This window comes from Phasianus colchicus, chromosome Z, assembly GCF_987193195.1.
Source record: "Phasianus colchicus chromosome Z, bPhaCol1.hap1.1, whole genome shotgun sequence".
Classification (NCBI taxonomy): domain Eukaryota; kingdom Metazoa; phylum Chordata; class Aves; order Galliformes; family Phasianidae; genus Phasianus; species Phasianus colchicus.
This window is the reverse complement of record NC_143476.1, coordinates 75188136-75203194: the sequence shown is the minus strand read 5'-3', so window position 1 is coordinate 75203194 and position 15059 is coordinate 75188136. Positions and strand designations below refer to the sequence as shown.

Here is a 15059-nt window from a genome sequence, read left to right as displayed (position 1 = left end):
TCTGTGATTCCAGTTTTTTCTTATTGAAAATGTGAAAATGTTGAATATAAGCATTAAAAAGTAGTGCAAATTTGTCAGTACTGTTATTCACAAGTTGTTTAGTTTCTGACTTGATTTTTACTGAGGAACTTCTGCTTGTAGTCACAATCACTTCTAAACCCAGACCATATGTACTTCTTGTAATGTAAACATAAGGAACAAACATTAATTCTCTTGAATTTATAACCCACTTTCTAATTTGCATTGTACCTAATGCTAATAAAGTGCCTCTTTGATTAAACAAGTATGTTTGCTTTGCAATAGAATGTGCTTGGAAGTGTTTTATTAAAGCAAAGTGACCTGGTTATCTTGTGGGACAGTTTTCAAAAGCATCTGATGCCCCTAATATTCATTTTGTTCACTAACCCTTTCTATGTGCTGCTTAAGACTTGGAAGAAGAATCCTACACAGAAAACCTTGCTCAGTGATCTAAAAGAACACAGTTCCACAGGCACCAACAGAGTTTATCATTTTTACAGCCAAATCTCCACTTCTGTACTAGCAATTGGATGTATGCAAAATGACAAGTGAAAAAAGCCCATTATGATTGCTTCCAGCTCAAAAAAAGTTGTTTCATCAGCATAACTGGAAATGTATCTATGAATTTCATGCCTTCCTACCCTGCATAAGCCTGGCTCAGAGACCACAGAGCAGGCCAACAATCTCATTTATTTCTTCAAGAGGGCTGTGGAAATATGAACAGCCCAGGAAAAATAGTGGAGAACTTTCAAAGACATTGAGCAGGAACATGGGAGTTTCCAAATTGATATTCTAGTACCTAATAACAAAACAAAAGAAGAGACATTGGGTGGGGTTTTTTTTTGTTTGTTTGTTTGTTTTTAATATTCATGCTTTTTTTAAAATATTCATCTGCTTTTTGGGAAACCAGGAAAAGCCTTTTTAAATATCCACGTCTCTAATTCTTCTTCTGTGAGAGGTTGGTCAGGGTCAGTGCTCCTTGCACTGATGGTTTTGCCATATCCTTCCAGGGTGGGTGGGTGGGTGGGTGGGTGGGTGGAAGGAAGGAAGGAAGGAAGGAAGGAAGGAAGGAAGGAAGGAAGGAAGGAAGGAAGGAAGGAAGGAAGGAAGGAAGGGATCCTAAAGTAGCCAAGATTCAGAGGTGAATTGTTGGGAAACATCCAATGGTAAGGAATCAGACATACAGTGGCTACATTATTTCCTTGCACCTGCTACACAAAGAAGTATAAATTGTAATAACCCTTCCACTTCTGGGCACTTAAAAAGATAAACAAACTATTTAGGCTAGCAGTCTTCTGATGACACAGTCATAAGCTCAACCTTTTTTTTTAAGTCAAGGTTGTGTAAAAGTTCATAGAAAAGTAAAAATACACCGTTTATAAGTGCTTTCTGCAGATTCATAGCTCCTCTGGCAGGTGTTTGGCATTAACCCAAAATCCCAAAGTGAGACAAATGTATTTATATAATTTTGAAGATGTTGAATCTACTTATAAATAATGTATGCAAATACATAATAGCAGACCTTGATTCTATCTGCTCTGAGATTTCTTCAAATTTAAAAAGGATTTTTCTGTGACGTGAAGAAATGGATGCACTGTTCTATTTAATCTTTACAAGAGGTTTAGCACTACATTTTAGGGGCTAAAAGTCACATTTTAATTGTCCACTGCCTCTGTTTTAATGATGTACACACCAAAAATGCCAGAAAGCTTTACAGGTTGCAGCTATTGCACCCATGTTTTGTTCCCCTCTTTCACTTCATTACTTCCAGCAGCTGACCCCTCCACCACACTAGGACTGCAGGATGTGGTAGGAAAGGCAGGTGATGAGCACAGAGTTACAATGCTGACACACAGTATTCTGGAAGAATATTGCAAGGTGGAACAGCCAAAAAGGCAGAGCTGTCTGAGATCAGCTGTTCACTCAGTGGGACAAAGCCTAGAAATAAAGTCATAGTGTCAGAGAATGGCCGAGGATGGGACGGGCTTCCATGGACCAGACTGCTGCCCACCAGCAACCTGGCCTTGAACCCTTGCTGGGTTGGGGCACACACGGCCTCTCTAGGCATATCAGTGCCTCACCACCTTCTGAGTAAATAATTTCCTCCTAACATTTAATCTAAATCTCCCCTTTTTTAGTTTAAAGGCATTCCCCCTCGTCCTGCCTCTATTAGACCATATTACTTGCCTGGTATCCTTCATTCAGAAAATGATTTCCATGGTTTGGCTCTGACCCTGTGCACTTGTATTGCAGCCTACTCAGTATTACCAGTCTTTGGTGGAGGCCTCTGTTCCTATATCAGCCATGTCTGTTCCCCAGCTCAGTGCAAGTGCATTCCCACCCCAGTTTTAATGTTTTCTGCTTTGACTGTGGCTAATCCACTCCGCAGTGCCCACATTTTCACTATGAGGGTATTTCATAGAGAAGTGGGAAGGAAAAACACCAGCTTGTGTGAAGGTTGACAGTGGGGTCCATGTTTGAAAATGTGGTTGGGTTCAGTCTCTGCTGGCAGTGTGCCTTGGGATGCAAGGTGGGCATGTGACCTCAACAACCCCTGCTGAAAGCAGAGTAGGGAGAGTGCAAGGCCATGGTCTAACTCAGCACATTCCTCCTCAAAGCCCTATAATTCAGAAATGATTTGGGGCATTAACTTGTTGCTTTTAGGGTTTGGCCTTCTTCCCATACATTTCCTCCTACCTGCACACAACTGCTCTGGGGCAACTCATGATATAGTCCAAAAGATGTGATGACAGCTTTTCAGTCAGCTTTGCCATTCTTCTGCAGGTTGTTTATTTCTACATAAAATGCAAACTTCCTTAAAAACATGTATCCTTGAAAGAGCAGATTCTATTCAGGTTCAAGTGCCTGCTAGCTTGTTCCTCTGCCCTTACTCATGGATACTGCTTCTCTCCCACATCATCTTATGCTTCTCAAGGAAGAAAAAAAAAAAAAAAAAAAAAATCAAAAAAGGGGAAAAAAAAAAAAGGCAAAGGGGAAGATGTGAAAGGATGGAATATGGGGGCTGACACAACCTGTACTTTGAAATAACTTCTTCATAAAGTCTTCTCGTGCTCCTCCTGCTTTTTGATCCATGATTTGATTCATGAACCTCTGGCAAAGCAAAACTGAAAAGCCTGTGGAGCCCAACAGGAGATTCCCAGCTCTTCTGCCCTTGTGGCCTCTTCTGCATCCTCTCTTCTCCTGACACAGTGACAATCAAGGGTACTTCTTCACTTGTAAACCAAATTTGGATGGACTTCTCCAGGAAGTCACATTTTCCATAAAGCCATCCAAAACTACTTCAAGTTGGATAATTAACCATCTTCCTAGCATTTATTCAGTATTACTGCTGAAGAAACAAAATTAGATAGTCCAGACATTCTATCAATAATATTTAGAGTGGGCCGGAGATCCTACTGCACAACATAAAACATAAGAAAATATCCCCTTTACAAAACATGGGCACTGAAAGTCCCTCATTTTCTCTTTAAAAGTGCTGTGAACCCAAAAGCATAATATTTAGAATATAAAACTATAAAACTATTAGATACTTTTTATAAATACCTTTATTTTTAATGAGATAAATGAACACACCTGTGAACATAAATGTCTTTATCTGGGAGAATTCAGTGATTTAAAAAACATTTTAGCATGCAGATTCTGATCAACTTCCAATTTTTTTTTCACCAAAACTACTTGCTACAAAACCTCCAATTTGTATTGCCACATTCTTCCCCTCCTCCTCCTTTTCCTCATGCTCCCATCCTTATCTCCAGCTCTCTATAGGCTAGCTGGAACCTTCCATGAGCAGAAGAGGCAATTTCTGGTTATGAAGACCTGAGCAGGGAGGTTGGGATTGTGTCTCCTACCTTGCCCCAGATGGATACAGTGGCCAATTCCTAATCATGCTACATCACTGTGCTGCTGCTTCCTACCAGCATTCAGTTACAATTAAATGCCTGAAATGAGACTCTGAATTTCCAGCTGCTCTATTTTAACAAGAGAGTTCTAATTATAGCTGCACAGTCTACACAAGAGATTTGAAACTTTACCAGTGGTGACTGCCACACATCAATAAACTTGAAGACATTAGTTATTTTTGATTTTTTTTTAATAGTATTTCATTGAAGAGTATAAATTAAATATTGAAAATAAATAGTCGAAGTTTGAACAGGTGTTAGATGCAAGGCAGACTTTGAGGCTGTTTCTAATACACCTACAAAGCCATTGTGCCAGAGCAAACTGCAGCCTCTTCTGACCTCACAGCTCTAATTGTTAGGACTGCACAGAGCAAAATGTGAACATTTTGCCAGGAGTAAGTCACTGTCTGGGAAAAATAAAGGGCGCTGATGCTGTCACGTGAGCCTCGCTGCAAAGTGTTTGTCTTCTCCCTCAAGTTAGATGTAAGTGCAATTTTATTCATAAAAAAAATATCCAGGAAACAAGGTTAGAAAAGTCAGCAAAATTCCACTTCTCTGCAATCACCACATAGAAGAGCTGAGACCTTCAGCAGAGGTTTGCTCCTTCTCCCATAGCACTGAGACTGCATTACAGCAACAAAGCACCCATGGCCCTGCCACAGTCCAGGGAAACCCGTGGGGGCAGTGGGGATGATTCTGTGGGAGCTACCTCCATGTGAGTGACAACTGTAGGAAACCATGTGCTTTGACAGTGGCAGCCAGCCAGTCTGGTCAAACAAATACCAAGTGGTTTGGTTTGGAAGGGGTCTTGAAGACCAAGTATATTGGCAGGTTACCATCCATCAGATCAGGGTTCGGACACTCACAGCTTCTCTGGTCAACCTCACTATCCTCTGAGTAAAGCTTGTGCTTATGTACAAGTTCACACCAAACAAAGTGCATTTTTATTCCTGTGGAGAGTAGCTAAGCCTCATGGACATGACATACTGAACAGCCTTAGCAACTCCCAAGGACAATGCCATGATGAAACCCAGCCTCTGGTATCACCTCTAGACCAGGAAATAGGCAACACTGCCAATAAAAAGAGCTTTCACAAGTAAAGATTATGCCTGAAGATCTCTCTTTCTTTTGCTGTCCTAAAAACACCAAACATTTCTGACTTATTATGCACCTATTTACTAAAGGAAAGTTTCCCTCTCTGTTATTTCTTTTCAATCAAGTTGTGTCCAAGTTCCACTCTTATTTCTTTTATGCACACCTCTAGATTCATCCAATGAAAAACCCAGGTGCCCAGCACAAGGCTTGTATGGAATTCTGGACTTACATTCAATAGAAGACCTTAAATAGCTTTGCCCCGTGCTTTGGGGCACACACCCTGCCCCACACAAAGCACAGAGTCAGATCTGCTGGGTTGTGGGGTTTCCAGGCATGTGCAAAACTATGCTGCTGGTGGTGGAGACACACCTTTCTCAGGACCTGATGGAATGGCTGCACAATGGGAGCGTGCAGATGGGTCCGAGCTCCATCCCCTTTTATCTCATGCACTGCTGCCTGTGAAAGACAAAGCACAGCAGTCCTTCCATGGCAGAGCTGAGGAAAGCAGTCCTGCAGCTGCATTTTACTGTGCCGGATGTTTGGCATCTTTTAATGGAATTCATGCCTGGCAGTGAATTGATACTTTAAAATAACACCTTTACATTTTAAGGGTAAGTTTAAAGGGTAACTCTGTAACGATGTAACTATGTTTATGGTTTATCATTATAACCCTGTAGTGTTACATGCCAGAGGTGTCTGTGTCTGATGATGCTCCTCAGAGTGGCAGTGGGAAGGTGATTCAGTCTCATTAGCCAATTAACAGTGCAGCTAATGGGAATGAAAACAAAAACAACAATCAAACAGCATCTGTGGCCATTCTATGTTACTTTTAGATCGTCACACTGGGACACCTCTAACACAGGGTGCTATGAGTGAAAGCAATCACAAGAGACTTTTGAGCAGGTTAATCATAGAATCACAGAATCATAAAATCGCTAAGGTTGGAAAAGACCTTCACAATCATCAAGTCCAACCATGACCTAACCATACTACCCTAACTCTAGAAACCCTCCACAATCAAGTGCCTGAGCACCACATCCAAATGTTTTTTAAACACATGCAGGGATGGTGACTCAACCACCTCCCTGGGGAGCCTATTCCAGTCCTTAACAACCCTTCCTGTAAAGAAGTTTTCCTGATATCCAAACTAAACCTCCCCTGGCACAACCTGAGGCCATTTCCCCTCATCCTGTTACCTGTCACCTGTGAGAAGAGATGAGCCCTGCTCTCACTGCAATCACCTTTCAGGTACTGAAAAAGAGCAATAAGGTCTCCCCTCAGCCTCCTTTTCCCCAGACTAAACAGCCCCAGTTCCTTCAGCCTCTCCTTGCAGGGCATGTGCTCCAAGCCTTTCACAAGCCTTGTTGCCCTTCTTTGGACCTGTTCCAGCACCTCAATGTTCTTTCTGTACTGAGGTGCCCAAAACTGAACACAGTACTCGAGGTGAGGCCTCACCAGTGCCGAGTACAGGGGCAGGATGACTTCCCTAGTCCTACTCACCGCACCATTCCTGATTCAAGCCAGGATGCCATTGGCCTTCTTGGCCACCTGGGCACACTGCTGGTTCATATTCAGCTGACTGTCCATCAGTACACCAAGGTCCCTTTCCATCAGGCAGCTTTCCAGCCACTCTTCCCCACATCTGTAGGATTGCCTGGGTTGTTGTAACCAAAATGCAGGACTTGACACTTGGCCCTACTGAAATACATACAGTTAACCTTGGCCCATCGATCCAGTCTACCCAAGTCTGTAGTGCCCTGTAGTGCCTTTCTCCCCTCAGGCAGATCAACACTGCTTCCCAACTGGGTGTCGTCTGCAAACTTACTGAGGGTGCACTCAATCCCCTCATCAAGATCATTAATAAAGATGTTAAATAGAAGCAGCCCCAGTACCGAGCCCTGGGGGACACTGCTTATAACCGGCTGCCAACTCCACTGACCACAGCTCTTTGGGCCTGGCCATCCAGCCCGTGTTTCACCCAACAGAGCATACGCCCATCCAAACCATGGGCAGCCAGCTTCTCCACGAGAACGTTTTGGGGGACTGTGTTGAAGGCTTTACTGAAGTCCAGGCAGACCACATCGACAGCCTTATCCTCATCCACTAAGCAGGTCACCTTGTCATAGAACAAAATCAGGTTTGTCAAATAGGATCTACCATTCATAAATCCATGCTGACTGGGCCTGATCCCCTGTTGACCTTTAACTGGTCCATGATGGCTCCTGAGATTATCCGTTCCATAACCTTCCTGGGCACCGAGGTGAGACTGATAGGTCTGTAGCTACCAGGATCACCTTTCCACCTTTTTGAAGATGGGAGTCACATTTGCCAGTCTCCAGTCTGCCGGGACATCCTCGGTTAGCCAGGACTGCCAAAGGATGATGGAGAGTCTGCCAACTCCCTCGGCACTCTAGGGTGCAATCCGTCCAGCCCCATGCTCCAAAGCATCCAGCTTTTGGAGCAGGTCCAAAACCATCTTGTCATGGGTCATGTAGGGCTTATTCTGTTCCCTATCCCCTTCTACCAGCGCAGAGGGCTGTGTTCCCAGGGAGTAACAAGTCTTACTATTAAAGACTGAGGCAAAGAAGGCAGTAAGTACTTCAGCCTTATCCTGATCCTCAGTCACCAAGTTGCCCTCGGCATCCAACAAGGGATGGAGATTCTCCTTAGCCCTCTTCTTGCTGTTGATGCATTTATAAAAATATTTATTGTTTTCCTTTACCTTAGTGGACAATTTCAGTTCTAGATGGGATTTGGCTTTTCTAATTTTCTCCCTGCACAGCTTCACTACGTACCTGTAATCATCATAAGTAGCTCACCCACTCTTCCAGAGACCATAAAATTTTCTTTTGCTCTTGAGTTCCAGCCAAAGGTTTCTGTTCAGCCAGTCTGGCCTCCTTGCCTGTCGGCTCGTCTTCCGTGACTTGGGGATGGTCAGCATCTTTAAAATAACTTCCCTAAAGAATTCCCAGCCTTCCTGGTCTCCCACGCTCTCCAAAACTACCTCCCAAGGGACCTTCTCATCCATGGTCCTAGTGAGGTTAAAGTCTGCCCTCCAGAAGTCCAACGTGGCAGTTCTGCTGACTCCCCTCTGTGGTTCAACAAAGAAATCTAGCAAGGCCTGCAACCTTTACATTCCCCACAAGACCTTCTCTGTTAACAAACAGCGGGCCCAGGATTTTGTTTCCCCTCATTGTCTCCTGACATTGCACTAGCTATGTCAGGAAGTTATCTCCCACACACTCCAGGAACATCCAGTACTGTTCCCTATCAGCTGTATTATAAATACAGCAGATGTCTGGGAAGTTGAAGTCCCCCACAAGAACAAGGGGGAGTGACTTGAGACCTCACCCAACTGTTTATAAAGCATCTTGTCCACCTCTTCATCTCGGTTGGGTGGCCTGTAGCATCCCACTGTAATATTAGTCTTATTGGCCTTTGCTTTTATTCTGACCCATAAGATCTGAACCCTATCATCACCATCATTAATTTCCACACATTCACATTCTTTGTTAATACAGAGGGCTACACCACCACCCTTCCTGCCTAGCCTGTCTCTTCGACAAACAAGTCGGTAGCCATCCATCACAGCACTCCAGCTGTGCAAGTCATTCCATCACATTTCTGTGATGGCCACTATATCATAGTTTTCTGACCACACAGTGGCCTCCAGCTCCCAAGGTGGAGCTCCAGAACCCAAGGTGCTCCTGAACCCCTTACCTTAATCACCCTTTACCTTTTTATTGCTTCTCAGCCTTTTGACTAAGATCAAGTGTAGTGTAGTAAACTGCAAGATTAAGTGAATGAGCATGTACCTTTGGCTCTGAAAAGACAAAGCAGCAGTAAAAACAGTGCTAGCAACAGTCATAGAGTGATCACTTTGTTGTTGCAACCTCCAGAATTCTGCATTTCTTACATGTCACTAGGAATGTCTATGAGAATTATGAACTACATCCATATATATATATATATACATATATATACATATATATATATATACACTGCATATATCTATATCTGTATACAGAGGAAATATCTGTTCAAGCTTCTTTTGTGTTACCAGTTTACTCCCTGAGTGCAGCACAGCACAGGTTTTCTCTCCTGCCCTCTCACACAGTATTTCTGCCACAGTAACAAAGGTCTTTCTCTAAGAACTGAATGACTTTGTACTTGTCCCAGGGACAAGCCCTCAGCATCCCAACCAGTGTTTCAATGCCAGTCTTGCTGCAATGTCACTGCCAGAGAGCAGGTTCATAGCTGCTGAATGACTGCAGTACTGGGGGACATGGATGCTGAAGGTGCACAGATACTGGAGGACCACAGACACTGAGGGGCCTCAGACCCTCTGACCTCTACTGTCTCCAAGGAACCACATGCACAACACTGAGGGCAGAGCTACAACTGCCCTAAGAAATGTTCCACTGAGATCACAGAACACTGCTGCCACCACAGTGGTACAGCACGGTGCTGCTGGTTTGCTGCTAGCTTGCATGGCATACTGGGACATCCAAGCATAGAGAAGTGGAAAAAACAATCATTTCACAGGTATCAAATCTCCATCCTGGGCAAAGAACGGTGCCTTCACTCACTCATGTGTCCCAGGAAAGGTGTGGGGGGTCATTTTGTCCAGTGTTGGTGTTTCAGCTCTCCAGCCATGGGACAAGTGACACACATCCACTCAGTGGCACCTCTCCTTGCTTCAGGCAACAGTGCTGAGCAATAGCAGCAGTGTGTTCCACCCTGAAGTTTTCTGCTTGGGCACAGGGAGCAAAGGAGCTCCATGTGGAAGCACAGCTTGCTGTTGGACTTGCTCTGATGAAAGCAAATATGCACATGTAATGCAAAATGCTGCAGTATTAAATAAGTGCAAACCAAAGGCAATTTTAGGCATTGTTTAATCATCACACTGAGAGCAAACACACATGGACAGTAGCAGACATGAATGACAAACTGCAGTTTGTAAACACTGTGGATTTAAAACATCGCGATGTGGAGGACAGCCACATCTAAATACACTGGAGGGCACGCTCGCTGTGGCACAGGCCGTCTGCAGCCGCTGCTCTTGTTGCAGCTGTAGTTTTCAGCTGCCGTTTTCCAGAGATGGTTCTGTGTTCCATTGCGTAAGCCGAGCAGATTTTCGCCATATGATGGCTCTGCATCCATTGGCCCGCATACTGACGGCGTTATCAGCCGGGCCAATGCAGCTCTCCCCAAATCCCCGCTCCGCAGCACCTCCCGAGGACAGGAAGCCGCCAGGCTGCTCGGCTAAGCGCGTGCACAGCGCTCTCTCTTCCCGCCCCCCCGCAGCGTAAAGTCCTCGGGCATCCGAAAAGTTGCCCGTTCTCGCCCTAGAGAGCAGCGCTGCCGGGCGGGCACCCCGCGGGCTCTCAGCGCGGCACCCATCGGAAGCGGTACCCTCCGTCGGCGGTGCGCAGGGTGAATGCGTTGCCTTGCGGGAAGGCCAACGTGCGGATGCCGCCCTGCTCACCGAAGGCCACCCGCAGGCTGCCGCCGCCTTGCAGCTCCGCGTCGCCGGGGCTCGGCGGGACGTCCGCGCGCGCGGTGCGCAGCCCGCGGAAGGCGCCGTGGAGGCGCGGGCGCTTGGCGGCGGGACTGCCCGCCAGGCTGCGCAGAGCCGCGCGGCACTGCGCCGACACCGCCCGCAGCATGCCGCCCACGCCCGCCGCCTCCGCGCGCCCGCAGCTCCCGGAGGAAGGAGGAGGAGCGGGAGGAGGAAGAGCCGCGCCGTCGGGACGCTGCGGGAGCATCAGCTTCTGCCGGAGGGGAGAGAGACTTCAGCGCGCCGCCCCGTAGTCCCGCAGCGCCTCGCTCCGGCACCCTCTGTGCGGCCCGGCCGCCCCGCGCCCCGCACTGCCGGGGGGCAGCACTCACGTCGAGCACCGCGGCCAGCTGCCGGGCCTGGTTCGCCAGCTCCTTCAGCTGCACGTTGCTCTCCCGTAGCGTCGCCAGCTCCTCCTGCTTCTGCGCCAGAGCCACCTGCAGCTGCGGGCACGAGCGGACACTGGGCGCTAGGGACTGCTCTGGCGCCCGAGGAACACGGGGACGTGCCAGCGTCCCCAGCGGGATGACAGCCCGCCCCGGGCCCTACCTGGCTGTTTTCCTCCAGAGCATCTCCGAGTGCCTGCCCTCGTCTCTCGGCCGCGTCCCGCCAGCACAGCTGCAGTGAGTCCGGTGGCTGCGGGCACACCTCACAGGTGCCAAAGGCCACGTCCTCGCCGAGGGAGAAGTCGAAGTCAGCGCAGTCCGGCGGCGGAGGCACCCACGTGGAGGCATCTGGAGAGAAAACCCCGAGGGTGATGGCACAGGGCTGGGGATGAAGACCCTGACTCATCGTCCCTGTTCTGAGCACCCCCCGGGGGCCGTGTCCCTGCTGTGCGCGCTGACCCCACCTGGGTTTCAGTTCTACCCCCAAGGGGACGCGCTGCCGTGTCGGCTGTCACAAGCATCCAAACACCCGAGAAAGTAAAAACAGAGGGAGACCGAACGCAGCACGCAGACACTGCGTTACTCCACATCTGGCCAGGAGAAGACGGGCATCTACTTGCCAGATATAAAATCATCGACAGCATCTCTGAGATCCTGGAAATCGAACTCCGGCTCATCCTGCAGGCACGGGCCCTGGGGAGGAACGAAGCCCGGTGAAGAGGCGGAGTTGGCCCCGACAACCGCGAAGCTCTCGCACCGCAGGAGACGTGCAGAGTTACCTGCGGGGTTACCTGCGGCGGGGCGGCGAGGCCGACCGGGGCGGATGGGAGGACGGGGCCGCGGGCTGCCAGCTCCTGCCAGTCGCGGACAGTGTGCGCCGCGGGCGGCGAGAGACGGCCATGAGAGAGGGCTGGGGCCGGGCCGGCGGGGCCGCGGCGGGGCCGGGGCGCGGGGCCGCGGGGGTTCAGCCCCGTCGGAGGTGTCCCCGCCGCCGCCCCGCTGGACCGCGCCGGCTTCTTGGCTCCGCGGGCGGGCGGGCCCAGCGTCCGGTTGGGGCAGATGCTGCCGAAAGCCCGGCGGCCGCCCTGTTCCATGTCGTCGTGTCGCCCCCGGCCCGGCCGGCACCTCTGCTCCGCTCCCCGCTCGGCGCGCAGCGGGGGCGCACGGAGCCGGGGCCAGGGCCGAAAGCCAGCTCGCGGGATGCCCGCCCGCTTCCCCCCCTCCGCCGGAGCGTGGAACCGTCCCGCCAACCCCGCGCCCGCGCCCGCGGAGCCCGCGCCCGCGGTGCCGCTGCCAGAGGCTGTAGGGGCGGGGCGAAACAGCCGCTCAGAGCCCCCGCCCCGAGCCCCGCATAGCCGCGTGCCGGCCCACGGCCCGGACCGCCTCCGCAGGTCACGGCGGAGGGAGGCGGGCGGGCGTAGGGCTGCGCGCCGAGGCTCCGCGCCGTGTCGGGGCTTTCCGCAGAACGGCGTACGACGGGGGAAGACAACCCGACCCGTGGCACCTTGCACGCGGTGTGGGTGCGGTCCTCTGCTATGCATCTTTGTGTGCGGACGGGCAACGAAATAAATAAAGGTCGCTGTTGTGTTACGTCTCTCCCATTGATTTTTTAAACTTACTCTACTTTTTTTTTTTTTTTTTTAATTTAGTTTATTTTTTCCCGGTGGCACATGGCCACTTGGCTGAGAGTTCGCCCGGGGTCGCGGACTGGCCAGGAAGGTTAACAGTCCCGTGCTTTTTTTTGTACCGTTCCGTTGGTGTGAAATGGGAGATCACACTGACGGCTTAATTGTTAATTAACTGCTGGGACTCGATTGTCGATGTAATCCCTGCTGTGCCCGCGCACCTTCCTCCATGCCCCGTCCGCCCCAAGTAATGAACACGCCCAGGCCATGTGCAGGAAAAGAATTTATTTCGCTTCCCTCGGGCTCTCCTCCCGCTCGGGTGCCGTTACGGATAGCCACCCGAATAAATAACCGGCGCCCGGGGATGCGTGTATTATTTACACGCTGAATGCAGAAACACAAGACAAGTTCGCGACCACGCGCATATCCCCCGCGGTCCCACACGCGGTCACCGCCCGACCCGCGGGGCTCCCGCAGCCCCGCCGTCAGTCGCCCTCCCGCAGCCACGGGCACTTCCGTACCACCTCCGCGGGCAGCACGAGCGGCAGCACCGCGGCGTTGAGCGACACGAGCAGCCTCAGCTCGTCCATGCAGTCCCGCAGCTGCCGCTGCCGGTATCCGCTGATCTGCAGGTCGAGCGGGCTGCGGTGCCGCAGCAGCTGGTCCGCCAGCCCCAGGCTGGCCGCGGCCAGCAGCGACGGCGGGTACTTGGTGAAAGCGTAGTCGGCCAGGCTGATCTCCGCTATGCCCCGCGCCAGGCTCCCCGCGTCCGCCGCTTCGCCGGAGTCGGCGCCCGGCGCCTCCAGCCGCACCCGGCTGAAATGCTCCAGGAAGAAGCAGACGGTGGGCGCGCCCAGGCTGAAGCCCAGCTTGTGCAGGACGATGCACTCCAGGTTGCAGAGCTGCTGTCCGCTGAAGGCGTCGCAGCAGAGGGCGAGGACCTGCTTGACTCTGGGGGGGTGCACCTCCACCTGCGGGGGGAGGGACGAAACGAGGAGAGGGGCTGCTGGGGCGCGAGGGCGGCCGGCTCTCACCCGCTCGGTCGTACCTGTTTGCAGGCGAGGAACAGCGCCGTGGCCCCGAGCAGCTGGAAGCAGTCGGCGGCCACCGGAGTGGTGTCGAGGAAACGGTCGAGGATGTTGACGGTCAGGCAGAGCGCCTCGAAGGAGTACCCCAGCTCGCGGCGCACGGGGATGAGCCAGCTGATCAGCCGGCAGCGCGCCTCCGCCGTCACCTGCGCCGGTAGAAGCGGGATGAGCGGGCCGGGCCGGGCCGTGCCGGGCCGGGCCCCGCTCTCCCCGAAGTCCCCACCTGCGGCTGCCGGGCGAGCGGCTCCCGCGGCTGGAAGCGGCTCTCCAGCGCCTTGCGGGAGCGGTACCAGCTCTCCCCATACTCGCGGAAGGTTTGCAGCTCCAGGCGGCTCTCCGCGCTCGTCGCCGCCTCCTCCAGCCGCCGCCGCCGCTTCGGGAGCGCCGGGCAGTACGCTGGCCCGGGGCCGCTCTCCAGCCGCTGCGGGGTGACCCGCCGCCGTCCGTCCGCCGCCGCCACCATGTGCTGCACGCCGCTAGCCGCCCGCACCGACGGTGTCGGAGCGGCAGCGCTGCGCCGCCGGTATTTGAGCGCCGGGAGGCGGGGGGCGGGCAGCGGCAGGAAATCAGTCTCCAAAACAAAATCCAGAACGCAGGTGAGGAGGAGCCGGGCCGCCGCAGCTCCTCACATCTTCGCACCACTTCCAAGCGACCGGGATGCGGCTGAGAGGGGTTGGGCGAGGGGACCGCGGTCGCACTGCTGCGAGGGCTCGGCGCTCCGACGAACGCTAGAAGGACAGAGAACACCGGACGCGGGTACCGGACACCCACTCACGCCGTAGCCCGCTCCTTGCCCCCTGAAACTGCTGCGTTCTCCTTTTTGCCGCTACTGAAATAAACGACTTTCTGAGTCCCAGAGTTTTCACTGAGAACCCAGAGCGCTTTGACAGCTACAGATCACGACGGAAATATTTTTCATTTGATGTTGCCAGGAAGCGCAGCACGAACTGGAAAAGGGAGGTATCGGGAGGTATTCGGAATGCTGCAGGGCTCCTGCGAAGTCTCCATCCTTCCATCGGCTGGCTGTTTCTATGGCAGAACACTGTTTCACACAAACGGAGGGACATTAGGATGTTCTTATACTACAACTCTTGGCTTAAAGAAGCAGAACTGAGGCCAAACATGGCAATTTTAATCAGATATCATTTACTTTTATGATGGGTTGGTTAGGAAAAGATGCTCACCTGGGTCAAAGGGTGGGAAAGATGGCTACAGGAAATGGAAATGTGTAAATGCAATGGAGATTCAAGCAGCCCCCAGTCCAACAGCAGCAGAGGAGATAGGAACTCTGCAGCCTGAGTTGGAGGGAAATACCCTCAAAGGGGAAGATGTATCTTTAAAATAAATCACAGCTGTCTTTAAAATAA

At 51.4% G+C, this 15059-nt stretch overlaps 2 protein-coding genes across 2 annotated transcripts; both read right to left on the bottom strand.

Annotated features, from left to right (window-relative positions):
* Nucleotides 1-9917: 9917 nt before the first annotated feature.
* On the bottom strand, nucleotides 9918-12520 carry MCIDAS (multiciliate differentiation and DNA synthesis associated cell cycle protein). The gene is made up of 5 exons (XM_090131894.1): nucleotides 11759-12520; nucleotides 11600-11672; nucleotides 11143-11327; nucleotides 10926-11036; nucleotides 9918-10807 (listed from the first exon to the last, which is right to left on the bottom strand). The coding sequence occupies exons 1-5, from the start codon at nucleotides 12518-12520 to the stop codon at nucleotides 10421-10423; spliced, it is 1518 nt and encodes a 505-aa protein (XP_089988020.1). The 3' UTR covers nucleotides 9918-10420.
* Nucleotides 12521-12962: 442 nt separating this feature from the next.
* On the bottom strand, nucleotides 12963-14206 carry CCNO (cyclin O). The gene is made up of 3 exons (XM_090131273.1): nucleotides 13916-14206; nucleotides 13653-13838; nucleotides 12963-13575 (listed from the first exon to the last, which is right to left on the bottom strand). Exons 1-3 carry the CDS (start codon nucleotides 14153-14155, stop codon nucleotides 13090-13092), a joined length of 912 nt encoding a protein of 303 aa, XP_089987399.1. The 5' UTR covers nucleotides 14156-14206; the 3' UTR covers nucleotides 12963-13089.
* Between the last annotated feature and the right edge of the window lie 853 nt (nucleotides 14207-15059).

Coding starts and splice junctions, on each gene's coding strand:
- MCIDAS (XM_090131894.1), bottom strand. CDS start 12,520: ATGCATAGCAGAGGACCGCACCCACACCGCGTGCAAGGTGCCACGGGT. Junction 11,673..11,758: donor CGCCGCAGGTAACCCCGCAG/GTAACTCTGCAC, acceptor GTTCCTCCCCAG/GGCCCGTGCCTGCAGGATGA. Junction 10,808..10,925: donor AGCTGGCCGCGGTGCTCGAC/GTGAGTGCTGCC, acceptor CCCCTCCGGCAG/AAGCTGATGCTCCCGCAGCG.
- CCNO (XM_090131273.1), bottom strand. CDS start 14,155: ATGGTGGCGGCGGCGGACGGACGGCGGCGGGTCACCCCGCAGCGGCTG. Junction 13,839..13,915: donor CGCTCGCCCGGCAGCCGCAG/GTGGGGACTTCG, acceptor CTACCGGCGCAG/GTGACGGCGGAGGCGCGCTG. Junction 13,576..13,652: donor TGTTCCTCGCCTGCAAACAG/GTACGACCGAGC, acceptor CTCCCCCCGCAG/GTGGAGGTGCACCCCCCCAG.